At 47.9% G+C, this 26,022-nt stretch overlaps 1 protein-coding gene across 1 annotated transcript in view; it reads right to left on the bottom strand.

Moving 5' to 3' along the window:
- The window catches only part of GAS7 (growth arrest specific 7), a 202,123-nt gene that overhangs the window by 21,279 nt on the left and 154,822 nt on the right, over window positions 1-26,022 (bottom strand). Inside the window, exons 4-7 of the mRNA XM_025040188.1 lie at window positions 22,937-23,022; window positions 13,763-13,816; window positions 5,620-5,709; window positions 2,259-2,374 (exon numbers count right to left, since the gene is read on the bottom strand). Of these exons, the coding sequence (XP_024895956.1) occupies window positions 2,259-2,374; window positions 5,620-5,709; window positions 13,763-13,816; window positions 22,937-23,022 (346 nt within the window). The remainder of the gene's footprint in view (window positions 1-2,258; window positions 2,375-5,619; window positions 5,710-13,762; window positions 13,817-22,936; window positions 23,023-26,022) is intronic.

The raw sequence follows: 26,022 nt of genomic DNA on the forward strand, positions 1-26,022 counted from the left end.
CCCAGTGCTCTGGGTTAAGACCCTCCAAGGTGGCATCGGCCCCTCAGAAGCAAAAGCAGAACCTCTCCCTATGGTTTCCCAGCCCCCAGTGCCTCTAACTGTCAAGCTGCAGGGCATAAGTATTTCCATGGAAACCAGGCAATGTCCAGAGCCGGCTGGTTCCATTTCCCCGGAGAGGGAAGTTGCCTTGGATTTTGCTTCCAGCAGGCAGGCCCTTGACACACTTTCAAGGCAACTCTCCGGGGAGTGTTCTGTAATATCTGGCACATCCGTGTTCAATGTGTTGTCAGAAGTATTGTTCGCTGCTTAAGCAGTCCTCAGGACCCACGTGGGAAATGAGGGAGCTGTGCTGTGACAACCAGAGCCGGCCTCACAGAGCCCCTGGTTCACCACTCGACAAATGGAAAAACAGGGCTGCAGCATTTTCTTCCTGGCCACTCAGAAGCTGCTGCCCAAAAGGTGTGATGATGTAGACATTGACGGCCTGACCAAGTCCCATGGCAGCATTCTGAGTACTAATTATGTCACAATTTGGCACTGAGAGACCCACAATCTTGTTCTTTTTCTCACTTTGCTTTCAGTGCCATCTCTGGCTGGTCTCTATGTCCTCTCAAGTCCATCTCCTGCCTCATCACTTCCTCTCTATTCACTCTGCCTTGAGCCCCATCTCCCCAAGATGACAGAGATGGCCAGCCTGCAGCCTCCAGCCTGTGGCCAGAGATCTCTCTGGAAAAAAGATCGAACCATGTCACACTCTTAATTTCAAACCTCCAAGGTATCCTCCATGCCAACCACACGTATCAGGTATGAAGCCTGTCTGCTTGCTGAGTGTCACCTCCGGAGCCAGCGCTGGCATCACTTTCACCCCCTGCCCGCTTCCTTATGCTGAGGCCACAGCAAACCACCAGGTATCTGCCCCCTGACCTCATTCTGTGCCTCAGTTCTCATTTCTCCCGGCTCTGAAAGGCCGTCCCTCCAAGATCTCACATGGACTGAGAAAAATTGCCAGAGTCTGCATTTCTCAGGGAAGACCACAGTTCTCAAATGGTAGATTCCATTTATTTCCAAACACGATGTTTTCACAAAAGTATAAACCATAAGTGTGTTCAAACTTTGGCTTTTACAACCATTTTCCAATTTGCCTGTTTTACACTATGGTTTTCTTGTACCTGAGCTATGCAACCTCTCATTTCCCTACCAGTTTAACAGGTCATAAAATAAAGATTTCATTATACAAATAGATAATGGGCCTCCTAGGGAAAAGAGGGGCTTTGAGATGACAAAGAATTATTACTCGATTATTGTTGTTATAATTAAAAAAGAAATATTTAAAAATATATTGCCATTTACTGTAAATATTTCCAGTGAGTCCTGGAAACTCCAGTTAGGAAGCTGTGTGTGTGCGTGCAAGCACACGTGAGTGTGTGTGGTGGGGTAGGAGAATGTGCATGTGGGGGGTGGTGGTGATGCAGGTGTGTGGGTACGTCAGTGTGTGTTTAATAGGGTTTCAGAACTTGGAGAGAGAGGTAGAAAAGGAACTTCTCTTTGTAGCTTTTCCCAGTTCTATCAGGCTGAATTTATCATTTCCTCGTCTATGTTTAAATAAACCACTATTTTAATCCTTGCACTTATCACCTTACCTGATTCTTCCATTAGACTGAGCTCCTTGAGGCAGGGATGGGATTGGAGGCGGAGAGGGCTGGAGCGGGGCCCTGTATGCCTAGGCCCAGGACAAAGTTTTGGTTCAAAGGTGAATGGAAAGGTAACATTCACCTCTTTCGTTATAAGGCACAATGCTTCAAATGAGGGCCATGTAGGTAAGTAAAGGAGCCAAGCAGTGCGTGTGGGGAGACAGTAGGGAGTGGCGGAGACTGTGGCAAATGGGGAACACACGATCCCTCTACAGGGGCAGCTGCTACTCAGCTCCAGCCAACTGTTGTGTAAGGGATGCAGAGCTACTGTTCCCCAACTTACCGCTTTCTCCAGAAATGCCAGATATTGAGATTTTAATGTAAAAACCTACCAGTTAAAAAAAATTGTTGACTCAAATCTTAAAAAATACTACACTGGCCAAAGCAACACAGTTGCTGGTCAATCTGTCCTAAGGGCCTTGAGTTTGTGACTCCAGTCTCATGTGGTGCTACCTAAGCCCAGTACTGGATATACAGTGCTCGCTCCTGATGCTCACGCCCCTCAGGCTAAGGGGCCAACCTGGGGGCTGCCACCAGTCTCCGGACATGGGAGGGCCCAGGCCTTACCTTTCCCGGATGAATTCTGACATTTCCTTCTGCATCTGTTTGCCCTTCAGTTGTTTCTGAAGCAGCAGTTCAAACCCAGCCACAGTGCCATTGCCTTGGGGGTCCTTCTTATCAGCCTGGAAAGGAAACAGAAGCAGGAGAGTTTAGGTGATGGCTGGAGCCACAGGAAAGGATAGACAGAACCCAGAAGGGACCCAGATGTACTTGGCAACTCCAACCTCAGCCGAAGCAGGAGGATGGGAGCAGCAGTCTTGGTTGCCCCAACTCGTGTCTCTCCTGGTGCCCCTACTCCCATGTGCTCCCTGATGCCTAAAGCCCTTACGGCTGCTGCTACCCCATGTCCGTGCCCCTCAACCTCCTAATCTGGGGAAGAAGTGGAAGGTCAAGTGGCCAGGAGCATAAGTTCTGATCCCCAATAGCCTATTACTTTCCACCAGGTGGCTGCTGAGGCTGGCCAGACTCCCTAGGGAGCCCCGACTGCATGCTGAGACAGTCTGTGACCTTGGGGCATGTGCCCCTAACCCTGAGCCATCCATTTCCTGTCAGCTTCTAGCACTGGACAGGCAGTGACATCATCCAATGCACGTTCATAAAAGATCATAGTGGCTTCTGGGGAGAAACTGGATCGAAGGGAAATCAGAGTGGAAAAGGGCAGGCTGCCAGGGTTAACGTCCCAGCTGGGGGACCTCAGGCAAGTTCTTTAGTCACTCCAAGCCTAAGCCACTTCATCTGTGAAATTGGAGAAATAACGGCCCCCACCACATATGGTCATTTTGGGATAAATGACATGTGGAAACGGCTTAGCACACTGCTCAGTATATACTAAGTACTCAATAAATAGTATCGACTATTAATTATTTTTAAATGAAAGGACTCAGAGAAGATGGCCAAGTCAATGAAATGGATACTTAGAATCCAATCCATTTTGCAAGCAAATACTCTTAAAATTTCAAATTAAGTGCTTTTGCTTCATTTTGCCTCCACTTCCTCAAGAATGCCTGAATACCTCTTCCCTGCCCTCACAGCCATGGCTGCTGGAGAACAACTTGCAGAGCCTGCTTGGGCCCTGGCTGGCAACTCCTCCATTAAAGCCTTTCCCCACCGGGATCCAGGGTCAAATGCCTCTATACTTAATGGAAGGAGTTAAAAATACGTCCTCTGACATCACAGAGAGGTGCAGGTGCAACGGTGAGAAGCCTGGTCTAGGGTCAGCTCAGCCACTGGGTCATGCAGTCAGGTCTTTCTAATCCTAGGCTGCATCTTCCCGCCTCCCACCCCTTGAAATAGGAGTGGGTTGTACCAGTAAGATCCCTTCCAGAAAATGTTTCAGACAGGGAATGGAAAGGGGTTGGAAGCCTGGAGAGAAGCCCACTTATCACTGTCAAGTAGGTGAAACGTTTTACAGACACCTCCTTGCTCCCTCCCGATGTGGGATCCTTTCGTCAGCTGCCCTGAACCAGGACCCTCTGAGCCACACTTCGGTACCTCTGTGACAGGGAGAGCCCCACCACTGGAGTGCATGATGTCACAGTGGGGCTGCCCTTGCTGTTTAAAAGTTTCTCCAAGTATATTTAAGATTTGTACATTTCATTACATGAAAGCTGCATCTTGATACAAAAGCAAAAGAAATATTATACACAGTACTGAGCCCCAATCTGCTCCTCTACCCCCGCATAGGATGGATACACTGGAAAAAAACTGGTATGAGGCAATGGGCTATAATGGCTGCGTTAGCAGAGAGATTTCTATTAGAAGAAAAGGCCTTGATGGTCACGGAGATAAAACCCTATAGAAAGTATCAGAGTCCCAGGAGAGCTAGAATTAAGATGAGAACCCACAAGTGTTGAGTTCCTGGATGCTGCTGAGCCGCAGCAGGGTCACATGCTCCCCGATACCCCCGCAATACCCTGTACGTTGACCTCCAGCTCCTGGGTGCCCATTCCCAGGCCTCTTGCTCGTCCCTGAACAATAGTTCCTTCTTTAGGGTTGACGTCTCCTAACCCAGCTCCTTCTCTTCATCTCCACGCTGCCATGATCCTTCGTGATGTCCCACAGCCACCTGCTTAGTTGGCACCCCTGCCTACTCACAGTCCTCACTGCCCAATGCATATAAATCAGATCACATCACATTTCCACTTAAAACTCTCCGATATCTTTCTACTGCAAACAGAATAAAACCCAATGTGCTTACAAGGCCTCTGAAGTCTTTTACATTCTGACCCCTGTTCACCCTGGCCTCTGAGCTCAGCCCCTTGGTATGTCTGATGCTAAAGCCAGAGCTCTTTTTATAATGTTTGCTGCCTCTGCACAGATCTCAGATCTGGAAGAAACACAGCTGAGCCATAAGACTTGTCCCTACCAGGGAGAAACAGGAATCGCTGGATTATCTTCTAAAGCACAACTGATTCGGTAGAAAGAAAGAAAGAGCTATTGTCCAGTAATCGGTTAGCAAACCTAAAAAAGGATAGGAGATCCATTCTGCACAGTGGTGAATAAACACTTTTATTTATTTATTGTTTCTCTGGTTCTTTGCAAAGTGTTTTTTTTGTTAGTTAGTTAGTTTGTTTGTTTTAAGTGTACAATTCAGTAGTTTTTAATCTATTGACAACGTTGTGCAACCATCTCACTAGCATATGATTCCAGAATGGGGTGATCTCATTTTGAAAGTCATTGCTGACTTTAAAACGCAAATGTCCAGGGCCATTCCCAGAGTTTCTGAGGAGGTGAACTATGCATTCGTCAAGATATTTAATTGTAGAAAAACACACATAACATAAAATTTACCATCTTAAACCATTTTCGAGTGTACAGATCACACTGTTGTACAGCCATCACCACCACCATCTCCAGAACTTTTCTCTTGCGAAACTCTGTACCCATTAAACAATGTGCAAAAGTCCTGGAATGACAGAACTGTTAAAGCTGGGGCTTTCTCCAGGCCCTTGTGCCCAACCTCCTTGTGACTTCAATGGAAACAGAGAGGCCCAGTAGGTGAAGCACTTGTCCAAGGTCACCTAAAAGAGTGACAGAGCAGGTCTGCAGCCCAGACTCCTTTACTGAAATTGATTCTAGTCTCTTGCCTGAGCAGCGAAGAAAGTGACCCTCCAGCTTACCCGCTTTCTAGCTGGGGTTTCTGTATTGCCATGAATGAAAACCCTGTTGATTCTCTGAGATTTATACAACGATCTGGACTCCAAGAGGGCCTGAAGATCCTGCCTCAGGGGCTAAACCTACTACTTGGTCCTTTAGGTTTCAACAGGCAAGATCTCTCTTCTCTGAGCTCAAGGCCCTCATGCCCCTCCTGCATGTCGACTTCTGGTCCTCAGGGCCACGGTGTAGGGGAAACTGAGGCACCACTTACCCAGAAATAGTCGCAGTAGCTCCATTCAGTTGGTTTCAGCAGCTGCTGTTCTGGCATTGTGTCTGGGTGAGGGAACGTCACACAGTTTATCTGTAGGGCACAGAACAGGGGGAAAAATTAATTGGCTGGAGGGTTGGGAGAAGCTGAGAAGGCTTTGCTCCTGGGATACAGCACTACAGACATCTGCCTTTAGGATCAGCCTGGAGATGCTCCAGGGGACAACATTTCAAAGGAAGGGCGACCAGCACTCGCACCCACCCCAGAGGGTCTGGCTTCTGTCCAAAGTCTCTGGAGGACAGAGTAACAAGATCTATCAAAATTGCAAACACCCAGAGCTTTTGACGCAGTGATTGCGCTCCAAAGAGTCTGTCCTACGGATATACCTGCACATATGGGCAGTGACATACAGACACAGTTTTTCACCACAGAACCATCTACAATAGCAAAAGGCTGGACACAACTCCTTTGTCGATCGGCAGGGGAACAGTAAAAGAAACTACAAGAAGGGCATCTACGGGAATCGTATCCACAATGAAAGGCACTTTGACAAAGTTCTTATGGGTTGATAAGGAACGTCTATCAGGATAGACTAAGGGGGAAGGAGAGGGGGCAAGGTGTAAAATAGTATTTACTGTATGCTACCATTTGTGTGAAAAAGGTGTGTGTGTGTTGGGGGGGGTACACACACATTGGTTATTTACATATAGAATACTTCTGGAAGCTGATGACATCATTTGTTTCCAGGGAAAGGAATTATGTGGCTGAGGGTCAAGGGTGAGAGGTTACCTAGGGCATTTTATCTCATAAAGTGTATTCTATGGACAAAGAGAGGTTAAAATTGTAATTTAGGTGTACTCTGAAGCTAGCCCTAGCCCAGGAGACTGCAATGCAGACATTTCTGGGGATCTGTCTGACTTTTCTGCCCAAGCATACCCCTGGTGGTGGAAGTGGCTTTGCCACTGCTCCTGCTGATGTCCCTTTAAGCCCTAGATCCACTCCCTTGGTGCCGGCTAACCTGTGTTCTTTGTGGGAGCTGCAGAGTCTCAGGGAGGCAAGGCCTGAGCCCTGTCAGTCTTTAACCCCTCATCGCAGCCCTGGCATCTGCTAAAGCAGGAGGTGTCACATGGTCAAGGCAAGAACAATGCAGAAAAACCCTGAATTTTGAGACGAAGGCCACGAACTCCAAAGCCAGGCAGCTCATGCAACAAGTGAGGTGCCTGCATGTCTCAGAAACTGCAGCTTGAGTGTGGGGAGGGTGACCAGCCTCTGCTTCGGGAAGGGGAGGGTGTCTAAGGGGCAGATTCCTCACAGTTCGCGCCAACTGCTGTCAAGCCAGAATGAGAAATCCAGTGCCGTCAGGTCATGTGATGACTCAAGAGAAGTAGAAGATTGGGATTTTTATTGAAGTGTCTCAATTCTGAAATGTTGGCCAATTTAATAATAACAACAACATCAATAACAATGCAGTGTAAGCCAAACCAACTCCTCTGCCAGCTGAGTCAGACCCATGGGCTCCTAGCCGTGACCTCTGGTTCAGGGGCTCGAGGGTGGCTGGAAGGAAATCTAGGCCTCCCTAGCTCCCAGGGGCACAGGCCTCATTTGCAGTCCTGGTAGGAGAACATGGGAAGAGTCTAGCCAAGAAAAGGAGCCCCCTCCTCTTGGATGCTGACATTTGGCTGAAGTCAGGGTGGAGATCACCACTCTGGAGGGACACATGGCACTATAGGAAGGATCAGGGCAGATAGGCAGCACCGAATTCCATCAAGGTCAAGATGAAGGCCTAAGGGACCCACCATGGGTGAGGAGTTTTTTCTCAATGAAGTACCCACAGCCACTCAAGGTGTCACTGGCCTGCAGGAGCCTGCTTGCGGGGAGGGCCAACCTTTCAATGCCCAGCATCAGGGAACGGTCTCCCAACCCCTCTCTTTGGACTGACACCACAAGGTGTGTCCAAAGGTGAGTTTCCTTCAGGGCTCTGACGACTCACTGTGGTGTCAGCCTCATCTGCAGAAATCGCAGAAACAAGGGATGGAATACAAAGTCTCACACAGTCCTCATTTCATGCTCCAGCTAGTCGTGTCAAGAAATAATGATGATCACAGTCCACCTTTATTTTGCTTAATAATGTAGTACATTAAAATTTCAACTAAACTTAACGATAAATTAACTATGACATTATATTGGGCAATAAGAATCATGGACCTAGAAGGCTGAAGGCACTCAGAGTGGTGTTAAGTGCCCTGTCAGGGGTCTGGAAGGTGACAGGTCCACAAATGGCCCCGTGACAGGCACTGAAAGAGAGCTAGCTAGGATGGGAGAGAAGGGGTGGGAGAAGAAAATACCTCATCCCCCCTTGTGGCTTCTGCCACTCTGTAAGGACACCAGTCCTTGGGGGTACTGGTCAGGAGCCCCAGGATGGCTGTCCCTGACTGTCACTATGGTTTGGGAATTAGTCACTGCCAGCTCTCCTACAGAAATTTCCCTGAATCCCAGAGCCCTTCACCCCCTGGTGGGTGCCTGGAGAACTGCACCTCGCTGCACACCAGGAGGCAGCTGAATCAACTCGTGGAATTCCTGGGGAGTCCTTACTCAGGCACCCTGCCAAAAGCTTTGCATGCATTCTCACTCCATCTCCCCAGCAACTATGTGAGCTGGGTAACATTGGCCTCATTTTATATGAGGAAACCAAGGATCACAGAAGAATTTGAATCCTGGAGGGCTGACAGCAGACCCAAGCCCTCAACCACGATGCTCCTAAGTGGGAACACTTGCTTGTCTACTTTCCACGAAACCGTGAGCTGGGTAACATCGGCCTCATTTTATATGAGGAAACCAAGGATCACATAAGAATTTGAATCCTGGAGGGCTGACAGCAGAGCCCAAGCCCTCAATCACGATGCTCTTAAGTGGGAACACTTGCTTGTCTACTTTCCACGAAAACATTTGTTGAATGGCTACTCGGTGCCACGCAGGACACTAGATCTTCCCAGAACTTTGCACACGTACACCTGTAATTACACTTCTTGTGATTGTTTATTAGCATCTCTCTTCCTTGCCAGACTGCTCCATGAGAGGAGGAAGACCACTCTTTGTTTCCCTGTTATGCCTCTACTACTTGACAGCATAGTCGCCTGACGAGTGCTCAGTAAATGTTTCTTGCTGCAATGACTGAAGGCTAAAGATAGAAGGTATCATCTGTGCCCTCAACAGTTTTACAGCCTTGTGAAGGAGGCAAACGATAAGTTATTGCAATACTTTGGGATAAATCTACCCCTGGGGTAAGCCTGGGGTACTGGGGCTCCAGGAAGGGGAGGAATCTCAGAGGGAATGATATTAAGGCAATAAGAGTAGGATTGAGACAGTCAGGGGGCTGGGAGGTGAAGAGTGTTGCAGGGAGGAAAGGAGCTCAGGGGTTCGGGATGCACTGCAAGGTTGGGAGCATGCTGCTCTGTGTGGCTGGGGCTCACGGTCAGGGAGAAGGCGACACTGAGGCCAGAGGGGGCCTTGCAGGAGTGAGCACCTCTGGCAAGGGAGGGATGTGACTGGGTTGCTACAGCATGAAAGATGCACTGGACGGAAAATACAGCCAACCTCAGCCCCTACAGGAGGCTCCAGTGACCAGGAAGCGTGACAGTGGCTCAGAGCACTGTAGTAAAGTGAAGGAGCAGAAAAATGTGGGACAGACTTTGCAGACAGACTTCACAGTACCATGAAGTTAACTCACTGACTGTTTACCAGGGGTGACTCTGACTGCCCCCACCACCCCAGGGACATTTGACAATCTGGAGGCATTTTTGGTTGTCACAACTGGGCGGGGAGTGGGAAGGTGAATTTGCTACTGGCATCTGGTAGGTAGAGGCCAGGGATGCCAGTGCACTGCACAGGACAGTTTCCCCTCCACCCACCAATAAAGATGTCCAACCCAAAATGTCAATAGTGTCAAGGCTCAGAACCCCTGCGTTAACTGGCCTGGGTGGACAGGACTGTTTTCATTCACTGGAAGAAGAAGCATGTGGGTGGGGGATGGGGGTTGATTCCAGGGAGAGGGGGGCTGTGGCAGGGGAGGAGGATGCTGAGAGCTGTGATGTGTGCTGATGTCCTGAGCATTTAGAGCCGAAATATTCATTGGCAACGACCTAGTTCAAACCCATGCACAGACAAGTCCCTTGCCCACTATCACGCAGCTAAAAAGTGGCAGAGCAGGGTCCAGACTCGGTTTCCTGGGCTACTCTTACTCTCATCCTGTGCTTCTATGACCTCAGGCCTCAGAGTCAAAGTTCACGTGTCCCTGGATCAGAAGGTCTGGGAAAGGACAGGCTGCCCCAGGCTGACCATAGGCTCCACCCAGTAGGGCTCTAAAGTCTAGAGAGGGAAGAAGGTGGGAGAGGCCTTTCCCCAAGGAAACCTCCACGTGTGGATTCCTGGCCCCTCCTGGGTGACATTTTTCAGATGATTAACACCACCTCTGCACCTCTGGGACAGAGCTTGTCCTCCTCCCAAGGGCACGACAAGAGCCTTGATCCCATGCTCCACCTGGTAATCACAGGGGATGTGCTAAGGGAACCACCTTCTGCTCTGACAAGAGTTAATAATGTGCCAGCCTGTCCTAAATGCTTCACACATATTGCCTCATCTAATCCTCACAGCAACCTGCCAGGCAGGTGCTATTGTTACCCCCATTTTACAGATGAGGAAATGAGAGCACACAGAGCCGTTAAGTAACTTATACAGGATCCCACGGCTTGTGTAGTGGTGGAGTCAGGGTCTGCACCCAGGCAACCTGGGCACTTAACCCCCGTCACACTACCTTTCCAACACGCTGAGGTGAAGACATGCACCAGATTCCTACCTGACGCAGGGGCTCAAGTTGGAAAGGGTGTTCAACAGGGAGTGGGGGGAGGGGAGTTATGCCTCCCAGTGTGTACTGTTCCGAAAAAGGTCCAGGAGCCACTCCCACTCTCACCTGCCCTGAGATCACCATCCTTAACCAGCAGCATCTTCACTCTGGCACCCTCAGATAAATGGAGTGAACCCACCCCCTCCCCAACAGCTCGTTGTGCAGCTGAAGTTCTTCCAGAGCCATCCTGCACAGGGGCAGTCAGAACCACAAGGGCTGCCCCCCAAAACTGGGGAGTTCTGGAGGGGCTGTAGCCACCACTAAGGAACCTGGCCATGGCATGAGAATGGCTGAACACAAATGTGACCCACCCAAGGGGCCCGACCTAGGGAGGCCCTGAACACACTCCCATCCTGCCCCCCAATTCCTGGCTCCAGGCCAGCACAAATGCTGTGCTGGAGGGCAGAGGCTGCAGCTCCTCACCCACTTATCTGGCCAGCGCCTGTGCACAGAAGAGACAATGGCTTTACAACCAAGCAGGCCCTGGATTTTCTCCTGGAGGGAGGCCTATCTGGGTGGGGAAGGGAGGGGAAAAAGTCAGAGCTGGGTCTGTGAAAGCAGGAAATAAACAATCCCAAGGGCACGCCTCCAGCCCATGAGCTCCCTCACAGGGTTCCAGGGCCCCCAACAGGCCACATCAGTCCCAGAATTCCTCTTTCCAGAAGAGGAGTGTGGCTGGTGGCTTTGTTGCCATTTTCTGGAATCCTCTAGATTCTGACACATCACGTTTATGCCAAGGACTGTCACTCTGATGAAGCAGCTATCTCTATTATTGGCCAAGCCCAGCACCCCACTACACTTGTTTGCCCTTTCAAAACTCACTCCAGGCCACCAGTGGGTGGGGAAGCTGGAGAGTCAGAATCAAGCTCAGTCCTCACTGCTCAGCCTCACCAAGAACCAGGCTGGCACCTAGATGCACCCCTCTTTCCGGCCCAGGCCTGCAAATTTCTTTGGGATCATACAGTGTGGGATGAGCTTACCCCAACCCGACAAGCAGCAGAGAGGTAGCTGTGCCTCAGCCTTCTGGGAGCCTGGACCTCTTCCTTTCCCCAACCTGAGTGGCCCTACAGTATCTCCTCCTTGTAGACCATGAGCTCTGAAGGATCAAAACCCAGAGGAAGGGGCTGTGCGCAGGGAGCACAAGTGCTGTGTGCTGAAGGAGAGGGCGGCACACAGAGGTCTCAGCCATCTCCAGCCTGGAGACCTGTGGGGCACCTGAGTGGGCAGCTAGCAGACTCAGGTCCAGTCCGGGGCTTTGTCCTTCACTCTCTGCTGCTGGACAGTCCCGACCATCCTCAGTTTCTCCAGCAAGTATTTACCAGGGCTTGAGTGTTTACTTAAAACTCTGGGAGTGTTGGTAACAATGCAAACTAGAGAGATGCACTGTAGGTCTAAGACTCCATGGAGAATCCTGCATTTTAAACAAGTATTCCAGAGGCTGCAGATGCTGACTACACTTTGCGGACTAGCTAGTGAGAAGAACCGATTTAGGTGAGTGGGAAGAGGGAAGATGCCCAGGCAGAGATGGACAAGGTGAGATGTCCAAGGAGACCCTGGGACACACCTGGCCCACTCTGACAGATCCTGAAGCTCTGGCTCAAAGACAAGGCAGAGCAAGTAACTCAGGCCCCATTAGGTGGCCTGGGCACCATCGCCAAAGCCCTTTCAGGTAACTCTGGGAGGACTCACGCTCTGCTTTTCACTTTTCATTTCTCCTTTTTACTTATCTTCCACAATTCTAATATATACCTCCTCTCATGTGCTCCCTCTTTCCTCTATTTCAGGGAACTCTTGGGAGCCCCAGCTTTGCTCCAGCACTCTGGGGCATTCTGTGGCCATTTGAAGATGAGAACTGTGCCCTTGGGAAGCCTGCCCATATCCTGCCCAGTCCCACCAGCTCCAGTAACAAGGAAGCTGCTGCTGATCCCATCCACTCAGGCTGAGCCACCCTGCCACACCCTCAGGAGGCAACTTCCACCAGGTGCATTGCTGGGTCTAAGAGCACAGGTCTGGAATCCTGATGGTTTCCAGCTGTGGGGCCCTGGGCAGGGTAGGACTCAGTGCCTCAGTTTCCTCATTGATAAACAGGGTGACGAGAATATGAGTGTGCACTGACTGAGCACGTGCTTCTCGCATATGGACTCAGTCCTTACACTGCTTCTATGGCACTGACATCCACCATCTCCTCATTGAACAGACGCAGACATTGACACACAAAGAGGAAGAAAAACTTGCCCCGGGCTGTTGCACAGCCGACAGGTGCTGTAACTGGCTCTCTGGCTTCAGAGCCCAGATTCACAGATCGCCATAGGACATCAGTCCTATCACCTACACCTCACACAGTGAGTGGAGAGTTAAATGAGCCACCAGGAACACTACTTGTGCATAATAAATGCACACAAAAGAGGCAGCAATTATTGTCATTTTTTGCTTCACTCTAAAAAATATAGCAGGACTTATCAGCATGCATGAGCCAGGGAAGTGCACCCACTCTTGGTTTTATCTCCGTGGGGGTGGTCAAAATGCTCAGAACTGTGTGTGACGGAGCCCGAGAGAGCAATTCTCTATTCTAAGCTCTGTTGCACTTGTGTCAAAATGGCAAACCTAGGACCACACTTCTCATGGCTCCAAGTCCTTGGCTGTTTGAACTGGACAACTAACTCATCCACCCACTCAAGAGAGGACAGTGACGTCCAGCACCCACTTTCCCCAGGCTCAGGGCGGATGGGTCAGGGGGTGGGGGCGGTCCTTTGCAACCTGCACGTGGGGGCTTGGCGGGCTTTTGGAAGAGCCCTAGGAAGCAGTGTGGCCACTTTAGGCAGAAGCTGCCTGCTTCCTGTCAGGAACTCCCAGAACTCTATTCTTAGGATGCTTTCTCTTTGCCTTTAACTTTGACACCTTCCAGAAGTTACCTTGTACAAAGCAATCCTGCTGTGGCTGTAATTTACACGTCACGTCACTTGTCCACCCCCTTCAACCTACTCCTGCTGCCCTGAAAAATGGCTTCTGCATCATTCCAACCACCATCCTTCCACTCATTCCTCCACAGAGAAAAGTGAGATGTGAAATCGACAGAAGGGGGGACACCTAGGGGGTAACTTCAACTACATCCAAGCTTTGGAACTTCCCAGATTCCAGGCTGGGCATCGCTTCTACTCAGTCCGCGTTGCCATGGGAACAGCCCAGCGGTAACCAAAAGCCCCAGCTTGCCACCCAACCTGTCAGCACTCGGCGGGAGCCACTTACCGTGATGGTGTTTTCCTTGCTCTGCTTTTTCCCTGGTGACGAGGATCCCAGGTTCTGGGGAGAGAGACAAGAAACATCGTCAAAGCTGTTCTCCATATTGGACACTCTTTTCTCATTCGGGTTCCCTGAGGTGGTGGGATTGGTTAAAAGCCGCACACTGGTTCTCAGCCTGCAATTAATTCCTAAGTCACCATATTCTGGGAGAGGGCAGGCGGCGGGAGTGCCCCTGACCCCATGCTGCTCCCGTGCCCGGCTTGGGCTTGAGGGAGAGCTGGGGGAAGCCTCTAGCACAGGCTCTGAGAGAGCTGCTCCAAACCAGCCCGCCTCTTCTCTCAGGCTGCGATCTGGGAGCTGACCCCTCGGCTGCCCTCTGCTGGTAGGTGGCTCCACGTGCTGCTTGCTGCCTGAACCTGCAGAACCCACTGGGGAGTAAAGAGTTAAGGTCGACTGCAGGCCACCACCCCCTGGCACTGAGGATTCAGAACAAGACATCTTAATCTGAACCCTCGGCTCAGATATATCAAAACCTATATACGTGCCATGTGCACTGGGGCGCTCAGCTACTTCCGCACCTTGCGGCTCTCCAACCCTGAACCGTGTTTCAGCTTCCGTTCACATTGAATTGCCTTTTTATGTCTTTTCATTGCTGGCGAGAAAACCATAGTCCCAAGTACCTCCGAGCCCACGGGCCCCCAGCAGCTTGCCCCAGTCCTAGGACAGTTCTGGTACAGAAAATTAAGGATGGCCAGCTGAAAACGCATCCTGTGAACCTGAAGGGGAGGGTCAGTTCTGGGTCTTCACTGTCCCACTAGCAGCGGTTACATTAGGGATTAACAGGGTCCCTGGGCAGGACAGGTGATGTCCATTCCTGTCCTGAGCCACTGAGCCACACAACGGCCTGGGAAGTAGTGCCCCTAAGGCACGATATGTGGTTGTTTTATGTGAGTCTTTATTCATTCTCTAGCAGGATATAAGGAAGTGATTGTGAGGACTTTACAGATAAAGGCCCAGGAAAGGCATGGAGGGACTTCTCCAGCAAGCCTCAGGGACCCAGCAGCCCCCCAATCCCTGGGCCAGCACAGCCCTGCTCCACCGGGCAAGAAGAAAGTCTAGGGGTGAGGTCAGCCCCTGCCTCAGGAAGGTATCTGCTAATCAGGCCACACAGGGAGCTGGACTGAGTCCTGGAAGAGGTCGCCCCACTCCCTTATTCTCATATAGACCTACTTTGGCTGGTAAGTAAAGTCAACTACTGAAAACCAATATCCTAAGGCAGCCTAGATAAAAAGGACCTCATAGATCATCCAGGTCACAGACAAGAAAGTGAACTCACTGGCCCTGACACCCTGCGAATAATATGACTTCTTTGAGCCTTAGTTTCGCCATCCGTTACCAGTGGACCTCAAGCCTTGGAGTGTATCAGAATTAACTGAGGAATTTGCCCCAAATCGAGTTCCAGCTGCATCTCTCAGCTTCTGATCCAGCAGGCCCCAGGCAAGCTAGCGGCTCTGAGAAAGAGTCTGGGAGCCTCCCTTGGAGGTACACTGACCTATGTTCTGTCATTGCATTGAGGTTCCCTACTTGCAGCAGCTCCTATAGCAGCCCTAACAGGAGCTGGAGCAATGTCTTCTGTAGATGTTTTTAATGCATGAACTCGTCTAGCCGACCTATCCTGGACCCTCTTGAGTTATCAGTTCCATCCTAGTGCACTTGCCAAAACTGGGCCGCACTGGAGGAAGACAGACAGAGGCTGCGGGGCATGAACTCAGGCGCCAATTTCCAAGGAGAAGAGACAGGCACAGAGCTCTCACGAAGGTTCATTCAGTGGCCAAGCAAATACAATTGACTGTTGAACAACACAGGTTAGAACTGCATGGGTCCACTCATGCATGGACTTTTTTTCACTAAATAAATGGTCAGCCCTCAGTATCCTGGGTTTCACATCCTAGGATTCAACCAACAGCAGATCAAAAATAGTATTTTCAATCTGTGTCTGGGAATCCATGGATGCAGATAGTGGGCTGAATGCATCGATCTATTTCATATAAGGGATTCGCACATCTGCAGATTTTGGTATCCACAGGGGTCCAGTACCCAATCTCCTACAAATACTGAGAAACTGTAGTTAAGTTTTGGGGGAGTCAAAAGTTATATGCGGATTTTGGACTGCACAGGGGGTCAGCAACCCTAACCCGCCCCCGCCCCCCGTTGTTCATAGGTCAATTGTACATGCCTGGGAGGGAAAAGGGGGAAGGGAAGTCTCTGAGATGGATTCTGCAGTTTGCAGGAACACAGGGGGTCAGCACCTCTAACCCCCACCTCCCCCGTTGTTCATGGGTCAATTGTACGTGCCTGGGAGGGAAAAGGGGGAAAGGAAGTCTCTGAGATGGATTCTGCAGTTTGCAGGAGCCTCCCTGTTGTTGACATACATCACCACCACTACAGTGCTCCCATTCCAGCCCACCGGGAAGGACAATCGGCAGCTGATGATGATGATGATAAGAAGAAGGACCATATATCAATGCTGATGATGATGGTGATAAGAAGAAGGACCAGGAGGATAACTATCAGAAGAAGAAAGGTCTGCGAGAGCTCCTGCCGCCAAGTGCTTGCTTATGAGGCAGACATCAGGTCAGGCATGTGACATACCTCATTTAATCCTCACAACCCCAGCAACTTGAGTGAAATCAGCTCCATTTTATAGATGGTGAAACTGAAGCTTATAGAAACAAATTAATTTGTCCAGTGTCACAAGGCAAGTAAATAGAGGATAGTGGAACTCAAGCCTGAATAACTCTTCTCTATCTTCTGCCATCTTTCCACTTTGAGACCTGAGACAATCTCTTGTTTTACAGATATCTCTGCAGGGATCAGAAAAGATCTCCATCATCCACAAATATTAATGCTGGAATCTCCATGTCCAAGGCTCTGTAGGATGAGGCTGGACCCAAAGGTCACCCTCCTCCCTATAACCTGGGTCAATGCAAATAATGGCACTGAGGGTGGACAGTCTAAGTGTGGGTGTCAGTACTTTCTTATCTCTGCCCTACTAGCTATGCAATTTCAGCCAGTGCTGAGCTAGGGCAGGGGGGTGGGGGGGTGGGGGGGGGCAAGGGCGGAATCACCGGCTTCCTGAGGTGGCCTGAGGGTCTGTGTTTGGTGCTGATGACATGTGCCTACTGTTCCAATGTCATATAAACACAAACATATGTCATATATACACATTTTATACATATATGTGCCTCCCCCCGCCCCCATGCACACACACACTCCTTATAGCGCTCAACTGAAAGGGCCCAGAAGGAATGACACGTCAGCCATGGTGAGAACACCCACTAGTTAGAAGTTGGTTTCTAAATACTATTCCCTACTAAAAGGAACTCAGGCTCCTAGGAGAAATGGCTAATTCCAAACGTCTGGTGAACCCAGAACATCTTATTGTGCTGGAAGGTAAGAAAGTGTTCAAGAAATGATGTGACAGAACAAAAGGACACAGAAGCCAGCTTAAAGGGGCTCCCACAGCCAAATCCGGGACAATCTGAGCATGAATATGAAAAGCGACTACGAATGATTAACTCCAAAAGTGGTGGTGGGGAGGGAAGGGCAGAATTTCTTTATGGAAAAATGCCAATTAGAAAATCACAATTTGTAAACCCCAATGTCAAAAGGGATTCAGGCCATAATCATCAAGGATGCTCAAAGAACTGAGTGAAAAGATTTTTAGGCAACTGGATATGTACCTGGTCTTACCCTATTACCCCAACAAATTAGATTGCCAACAAATTAAAGGGGGAAAGGTACCTCTGGTAAAAAAGAAATCGGATCGGTACCACATTGACCAAGAGCTCAGACTCAGCATCACCCAATAGAGTGGTAATCTGGGTGTGTGCATTCTCCAGACGTACACAATGAGAAGTACTCAATAGGCCCCAGGTGGTAATCAACTGCTGACCCTGAGTCTAAGCATAAGAAAACAATCAGACCAAGAATGGAGGTCCTTCTACAAGACAAGTGACTTGGACTCTTCCCCTCCAAAAAGTCAATGTGAGGAAAGACAAAAGAATAAATGTAGGAAATATAGTCTAGATTAATGAAGACTAAAGTGATAATTCAGATGAAACAGTGAATCCATGCAATGGAATATTATTTGCCTATAAAAAAAAAGAATGAAGGGCTGATACCTGCTACAACATTAATGGACCTTGAAACAGTATGCTAAGTGAAAGAAGACAGACACAAAAGACCACATATGGTATGATTCCATTATGTGAAATGTCCAGAACAGGCAAACCTATAGAGACAGAAAGTAGATTAGTGGTTGCCTAGGGCTGAGGGGGATTCTTTGTGGGGTGATGAAAATATCATATAAAATTGATTGTGATGATGGCTGCACAACTTTGTGACTATATTAAACACCACTGCATTGTACACTTTCAATGGGTGAAGTATGTGTTATGTGAATTATATCTCAACAAAGATGTTTAAAAAGGAGAGAAAGAAAAACTAAAGAGATAGAGCAACCAAGTATCCGTGTGTGAAACTTGAATGGATCCTGGATTGGGGAGAAAAGCAGCTATAAAAGACATCTTGAGGACAATTGGGGAGTTTGAATATGGATTATATACATTACATGATATTACTGAATTAATGTTTTCAAAGTGTGCTAATGGTATTGTGGTTATATCTTCCCCTTTAAAGATACATTAGAAAATATTTACAGTTAAAATAGATCAGGAATTTGCTTTAAAATAATCCAGTGGGGGATGGAGGGGATGGGAATATAAATGAAACAAGACTGGTTGAATAACTGTAGTTAAATGGTTGATCCATGGTCCTTTATTATAGCATTCTTTCCACTTTTATAAATGTTTGCAAATGTCCATAATAAAAAAATTTTTTTTCTTTTTAATTTCCTTTGCTTATGATTCTAAAAAGTTTTCCTCCTTCCTTTTTTTTAAATCTCTCTCCAGCCTGGTTTCCTAACCTCACCTGGGCCACTCTGCTGTCACTGTGAGATGAGGACAGACAGATGGAGGGTGGTGATGGTACATGAGACAGTGGTTGGTAGACTGCAGTGAGAGAAAGTGGGGCAGGGCCATTCACGGCTGGTTCAGCAAGTCCTCCTCCCTCTGTCTCTTTGCCCTGTGAATAGTCTGGGTCCCACCCCCTCGGCAGGTGGGATCCAGTATGAAACCTCTCAATGGCTTCCTAGTACTATTAGGACGAAATCCAAGCTCCTTAAAATGGACCTATCCACACACTTCCAGCCTCATTTTTCATCCACCCTCACTACACCGCTAATTTAGTAAACCACAGCCCCGCTCGGGCCTCTGTGGGTTCTTTGCGATCACTGCCGCTTTCCTTCCTGCTTCCGCCTCCAGGCGTCTACGTGCGCTGTTCCCTTCACCTGGAATCCTGTTTCTCCCACCTGTTTGCCAAGCTAAACCCTTGCTCATTTTTCCAGTCTTAGCTTAAGTATGTTTTTCTAAGAGAGTATGTCCTTGACATTCCCATTACGACTCACCAGGACCCAGATAGGTCCTTGTAGCGCGCCCTTCCTCCAGCCCTTATCAATGCTGAAATAAGATAATCATTTATCCCATGTCTTTCTCTAGTTCTAGCTATAAACCTCTATTACGGCAGGAGCTATATCTTTCTGTGACTCAGTGCCTGGCAAAGGAGGTGCTCAATAGAACATGTTACTGAATTGGAGTGGGGGTGGGGGGAGGGAGAAAGAGGGGCATGAAGTGAATGAGCTCTCAGAATTTCAGGTCTTTCTCTACCTCAAACTCCATTCTCTGGTGGGTCTCTTAAGTTTCCCCTTTTCCCTCCCTTATGTCTTCTGGGGGAGAAGTTCAAGGGAAGTCAGAACAATTGAAAGGCGGTCACAGAAATTCTTGGACACTGGTGGGCAGGTCCCTTGCCCTCCCTATACTCGCTCAGGGATCAGAAAGGGACCCTAGCACCACAGCCCCAGACAGGCAGGCATGATTCTACAAAGGCCAGCAAGATTGATCTGCCTTTGATCCTCCTATCTCCCCATCAGGCAGGCCCCATTTATCTAGTCCCCAGGCAGCCTGAAGAGGGCTGCAGACTTGAAAACCTCCACTGGGTGGCACCAGATCATCACCACCTGTTTCCAGCAGGGAAGCTTTCCCAGGACTGGGAAAAGGAGAGGCAGGCTCTCCAGGGGCTGACACCAAGCCTTGACCGGTGACAGTGGGGACACAAATCCTGGTTTCCATACAGATTAGGTATACTCCCCATCCTCACCCCCACCCCAACATTCTAATTTTCCTGATTCCCTTGTTCAAGGAGGGGCAGCTACCAAGTAGCAGAAAAAGAACACAACAGGGATTTGAACAGTTTCTTACCACCACCCCACCCTGCATCTCAAATGTCCATGTGTTCATTTGCTCATTCATTCCTTCTTCCAATAGTAAGTAATAAGTGTTACTAATTATAACTGACAGGCTAGGATAGCATGAGTAAATACCGCACAGACTAAAGAGAGCTGCATAATATTTCGGGGATCATCTGCTGGTAGAATTCTCTGTAAATATCAAACCTTCTTATCCTATTTCCGTGACTGGCCTCTAGCACCTTCGTGGACAGCCAGCTTCATAGGGTCACCAACCCTGTCACAACCTATGAGAATAACATTCTACCTTATAGTTCTGGGAACCTGCCAACAAGTGTATATTTGCTCTTTTCATTTACTACATTATCTATTTTTGTTACTTTGATGACACCTCAACTCTCAACATTATCATCCAAAAACAAATAACTCTACCTGTCCTGAGGCCGTCACTGCTTGCCCAGGCCTGGGAGCTGACCTGCCCCGCAGCCCCAATATCAGTACCTGGCTTCGAACTATTTTTATTTTTAAATAATGCTCACTACATGTATCTGTTTTCTATAAAAGTAAAATTTATTCATTTTAGGAAATTTGAAAAATATTGAAAAGTATAAAAAATATAAAAATTACCTTAGACCAAGGTTTCTTAACCTCAGCACCATTTACCTTTACAAACTGGATAACTCTTTGGTGATTGGAGCTGTTCCATGCATTGTGGGACAGTTAGTAATATCCCTAGACTTTACTCATTAGAAGCCAGCAGTAACCACCCCCACTACCCCCCCACCGCCCTGTTATGATAACCAAAATATCCCCAAACATTGCCAAATGTCCCTTATTGGAGATCATAGTCTCAGATGCAGACTGAACCACCATCAATATCCTGGCTTATTTTCCTTCCAGTCATCTGTCTTCATATATTATAGATTTCCTCCTCCTAAATAAGACTGACTGTATATGCAGTCTATGTTCTGCTTTCCCACTCGATATTATGTTTCCAGCATTTTCCTAAATCATTACCTTTTCTTCAGAAAAATGCAGTTTATGGCTGCATAATATCATTGGCTGGCTGGATGTTCAGTGCCATAATACATTTTACCCATCCCCTGTTGCTGGACAGTTAGGCTGGGTCCAATGTTGTAATGCTGTAAATATTGCTTGAGTAAACAGCTTCACACATAAATCAGAATCCTTGAGTGGCAAGAACAGATGTTGGACGGGAGAGTCCTGGGTCAAAAGCTATGGCACACTCTGTCAAGTGGCTCTGAGAAGGTTCTATCAAAATACATTTTGTTTTAAGTGGTTGAGCAGCATTTTGGGGTGGGGAGAGCCATGTTCTATTAGGGAAGGAAGGAAAAATGATGGGTGGGGAGCGGGGCAGTGCTACTAATACTGTTCCTGATGATATCCAGGGCACCACCAGCTTTTTCAGTTGTTGATAAACCACGGCAGAACTTAGACTGATGTCTTCAGAAAACGTTCTGTAGCCAGGTGGTAAATACGTTTCATTTCAAACAGACTGACAGAGGCTATGTTTGGGAGGCTGCCTGGTGGCTCAGCGGGAAACACACAAGACCAAGGCTATGATGTGTGCTGTGAGCTGGGGAGAGAGGGGACACACCCACATGCTGTGCACCATCAACTGTACCTACATCCTCACTACCCAAGGCACATTCTCTAAACAGCAGCGTCACCCAAGTGCTGGTTGGAAACAGAACTTTGGCTCCTCCTGAATCAGAATCTGCACTCTAGCAAGAGGCTCAGGTGATTCTTCAGTCCATTCAAATATAAGAAGTCTTGGCCCACATGGATGTCCAAATTCTTTCCCAGAGTTTCAACTGAACTGAAGCTGAGCCCAGTGCTCAGCTTACTAAGACAACAACTTAATTATGTTTCTGGAAATTAGCACTCTTGCCTGTATTAGAGCTAAGTGTCACATTTTAGCCAACTGCAGTAACAGACCCCAAGGTCTTTCTTTCAGTGCCTGGCACATACTACCCACTGTTGTTGATAACAAGCAGCTGTTAGCAGCAGCAGCAGCAGTAGCAGCAGCACTGTTGGGGCCTGGCATTTTAATTCCTGAAAAAGGTTGGTGGAGTTTGGAGGCTTCACTGAAAACATCTTGATAATTTATGGGCAGACTAAATAAGACTAGTCCTCAGTTCCTTAGATCCAGCTTAATGCAACTGAGAACCATGGGGCGTGGCATCAAGGCCCAGTCTGAGCAATTATGTCACCCTGTGTGAGTCACTTAACCAGTCTGCGCCGCAGCGACCCCATCTGTAACATGGGAATGCTTGGAACACCTACCTCATGCATTTGCACAAGTGTCAACTGAGATGATGAATGCAAAAGCAGTTTGGGAATCTTAAAATATACTCTCATTTCTTTCCATCCCATTACTGTCTCTATGCTAGATTATTACAACATTTTATAAAATTCCATTCTCAGTGAAGTCTAAGGGTGAAAAGGAAAATGGCCTGACCTCCTCCATATTCTTAGAGTCTCCGGAAACCTAGACTCTGTGTATCAGGAATCCAGACAATAGAATGGAGCCCTTCACACTAACAACAGTTATAATCCCATCACCTCTCCCCACTCAAAACCACTGTCAACTTCTAGAGAAAACCAAACAAGCCACAACGGCCCACTCTCCCCCAATCACAGTACGCTGGAATGACCCAGATAGACCAACCACTTTCTACTTAGGGCAGAAGTGGACTGTCGGCACCTGGACCCCCATGATGCACCCATCTTAATGACACCTCCCTGGGCTTACCTAAACACCTACCCCTCCCTGCTGTAACAGAACCCCTTACCTGGGGATCGCCGGTGGATTTTCGGACACTCATGTGGGCAGTCTCAGGAGGGTGCGCTGGGATCCCTGATGCGTGGTATCCATTCACTGCGGGTACAGAAACACTGCTCAGATGCTGGACTGGCCACAGATGGGCACCTCTGACGTACTGTGATTGTGGCCCCTTCTCCCACCTCATTGCCTGGTTCTGAGAGGTCTTACACAGCTAGGACCATCTCTCAGGATCTTACCATTATTTGCAGAGCTTGAAATGGGTTGAGAGCCTCTCTGTAATTCCTAGCACTCAATTACTGAACTTTGGAGGGAACGAGTTTCTTTTAGAACCAGAGAGGAAAAGGAATGTGCTTATAGGGGGTAAGGACATGACAGCCCAATGGCCATCACCGAAAGTGCCTCATCAGCTTTGGTCACTGGTGCTGATCACGGGTCTAATCTCTCTCTCTCTCTCTGGAGGAGTCCCCGTCAGCACCTGCCTGCAATTCCCCTGACAAACTTCTCTCTGAGGACCTTTCCACCCTCACCCTCACCCTCACGGCAGTGTATTATGGGTGAATGGAAAGAGGACTGTGTTTACTGGTTTTCCATGACATCTGGCTTGGCCAATTAATAGCCAGGTGATCATATGACATCCTTCTTGAGTTCATTTTCCCAAAATTAAAAAAAACAAAAAACAAAAAAACGAAAAAACAAGGTTCTAAAAATCTACCTCTATGACATTCACTCATACTCCCAATATGAGCTGATAGACCTGCTCTCCAAGGAAGGGCAGGGGGAAGGGGGAGTTGGGGAGCCCTGGTTTATAGCATTTGCCTATTTCTGTGGCATAAATACTTCCATTACAGTCAATCTGAAGCCCAACACCACTGCGTGCTCCTGACATCACAAATGCCTTAAACGTGATACAACATTCTATAAAATGCAGCCCATGCAATCTCAGTTCCCAGAGGCGCCACTGCTTTCTCACGGGTACAGTAACATGAGCTTACAGAGTGGTCTCTCCTCCAGAAGCTTCAGCTTCTATATCTGTAAAATGGGGACAATTCTACCCAGTCTCCAACCCCACTTTGTTGTTATGAGAATCAAAGGAGACGATATTTGCAAAAAGGATCTGTAAGTTAAAAAGGACTTCATGAAAAAAAGAAGGGAAGGATGGAGAGAGGGGAGGGTCACTGTTTTTGTTCCTTAAATCTAGTTGCCTTGAACCCCGAGCCTGCATGATCTCCGGAGACCAGGAAAGCATGTCTGCCTCATGCCCAGCCATGGAGGAATTACTACAACATATACACTGTGCAGGTCAGACCAGAGAAATATGCACAAACTGATGTCCAACTCACAGTTCTTGCTGAGAGAGCTCTGCAGTGTGTGGCAGGAAGCAAAGAGGAGAATGACTGAAAGTCAGTAACACCTACTCATTTGGAGTGGCAAGGGCTGGTGGCAAGGAATGGGTGATGAAGGCTGCCCCATGGAGAACCTTTTGTCATGCCGTGGGGTGACCCCCATCCTTCACTGTTTGCAGTGAAACATCCAGGGCCACCTGTGAGCAGAGTCACACTCAGTAAATTCCTGCGGGCACCTGGACTGCTCCCTGATCTGCAAGGTTGGGCCAGTGCTCTGGATGAAGGGTGGGCACAGACACACCAGTACAACAGAATACAGGGCACAGAGCTGGCCCCCCGGCCAGTGTCCTGTGGAGCAACAGATACAACTAACTCTGTGAGGCCGACTATAGTCTTGGTCTACACTCGCCCCACTCAGGCAACTGCTCAAATGCTGACACTACCCATGAGTCCCCCAGGTAAAAAGGGTGGTGGGACAGGATTCCAAGAGCTTTGGAGAATGCCATGCCAAAGTTGCGGGGGAGGGCAAGGGCAACCTGCTCCTATCGGCATACGCTGTACCAGTAAGGACATTAGACTGATGTTAAATATAACCCACCATGAAGGCATAACGTTTGAGAAATTTTACTTATCAAGCAGCATAGCACTGAAATCGGAAAAACACAAACACTGGAGAATCTAAAGAGAATAGCAGAAAATCTGAATACGCCGCTTTCAGTCTATGACCGATTAGCAGACAAAAGTAAGCATGTGGAAAATCTCGGTCGCTGATTGAACTAGATGTATGAAACATGATACTCTACAAACAAAGATAATATCTTTGGCCAAGAAGCCATGGAACATTAAAAAAAAAAAAAAAAGTTGGGCATGTTTAAGCCACAAATAAAGAATCACTAAATTGTAAAAGGCATGTATAACACAAGACACATTTGACCAGAAAGCAATAAAAGTAGACATTAATAGTAAAAGAACAAATACATAAAGTCCCCCGACCCCTACAACTCCCAAATGCTTGGAAATTTAAGAAGTGCCATCTTAAATAATCTCAGGCCAAAGAGAGATTTTAAACAATAATTACATAATATTTAGATGATAATGAGGAAGAACATATCAAAAATGGGACAAATTATATTTGAGGAAAATCTATAGCCTTAATTATTCCATTACCAAAGCCAAGGGGAAATAAAAAATAAACCAAACATTTAAGAATTCAGAAAAAAATTTCTAAAGGCAATAAAATAAACCAAAAGAAAACATAATACACACACACACACACACATACATATACATATATGTGTGTATATAAGTATATACACACATATATGTATGTATACAAACACATACACACATATGTGTACGTGTGTGTACATGTGTGTGTACGTGTGTGTGTGTGTATCTCGAGAGAAATTAATGAGTTAGGAGACAGGATAACATTAGCAACCTTGGCTGGTTCTGTGTGTGGGCGGCGGGGGGCGGGGGCAGTAGGAATCACAACAATAAAAAAGGCAGACCAGCCTGTGTAATTTGAGAGTGAAAGAGAACATGAATGCTCAGAATTGAGAATAAGAAAACATAAGTACAACCAACATAGCAGAGATTTTAAAAATGTAACAGCATATGATTTATAATTCTAAGCTAATAGATACGAAACTTTCCGTAAGGTTCAAATTATCAAAGTTGTTTCAAAGGACACTTAGAAACACCAAAATGAGTAAAAACTTTGAAAAATGGCCTCTCTCTAAAAGGCACT

This window comes from Pteropus alecto, unplaced genomic scaffold (genome assembly GCF_000325575.1).
Source record: "Pteropus alecto unplaced genomic scaffold, ASM32557v1 scaffold398, whole genome shotgun sequence".
In the NCBI taxonomy this organism is placed as follows: Eukaryota; Metazoa; Chordata; class Mammalia; order Chiroptera; family Pteropodidae; genus Pteropus; species Pteropus alecto.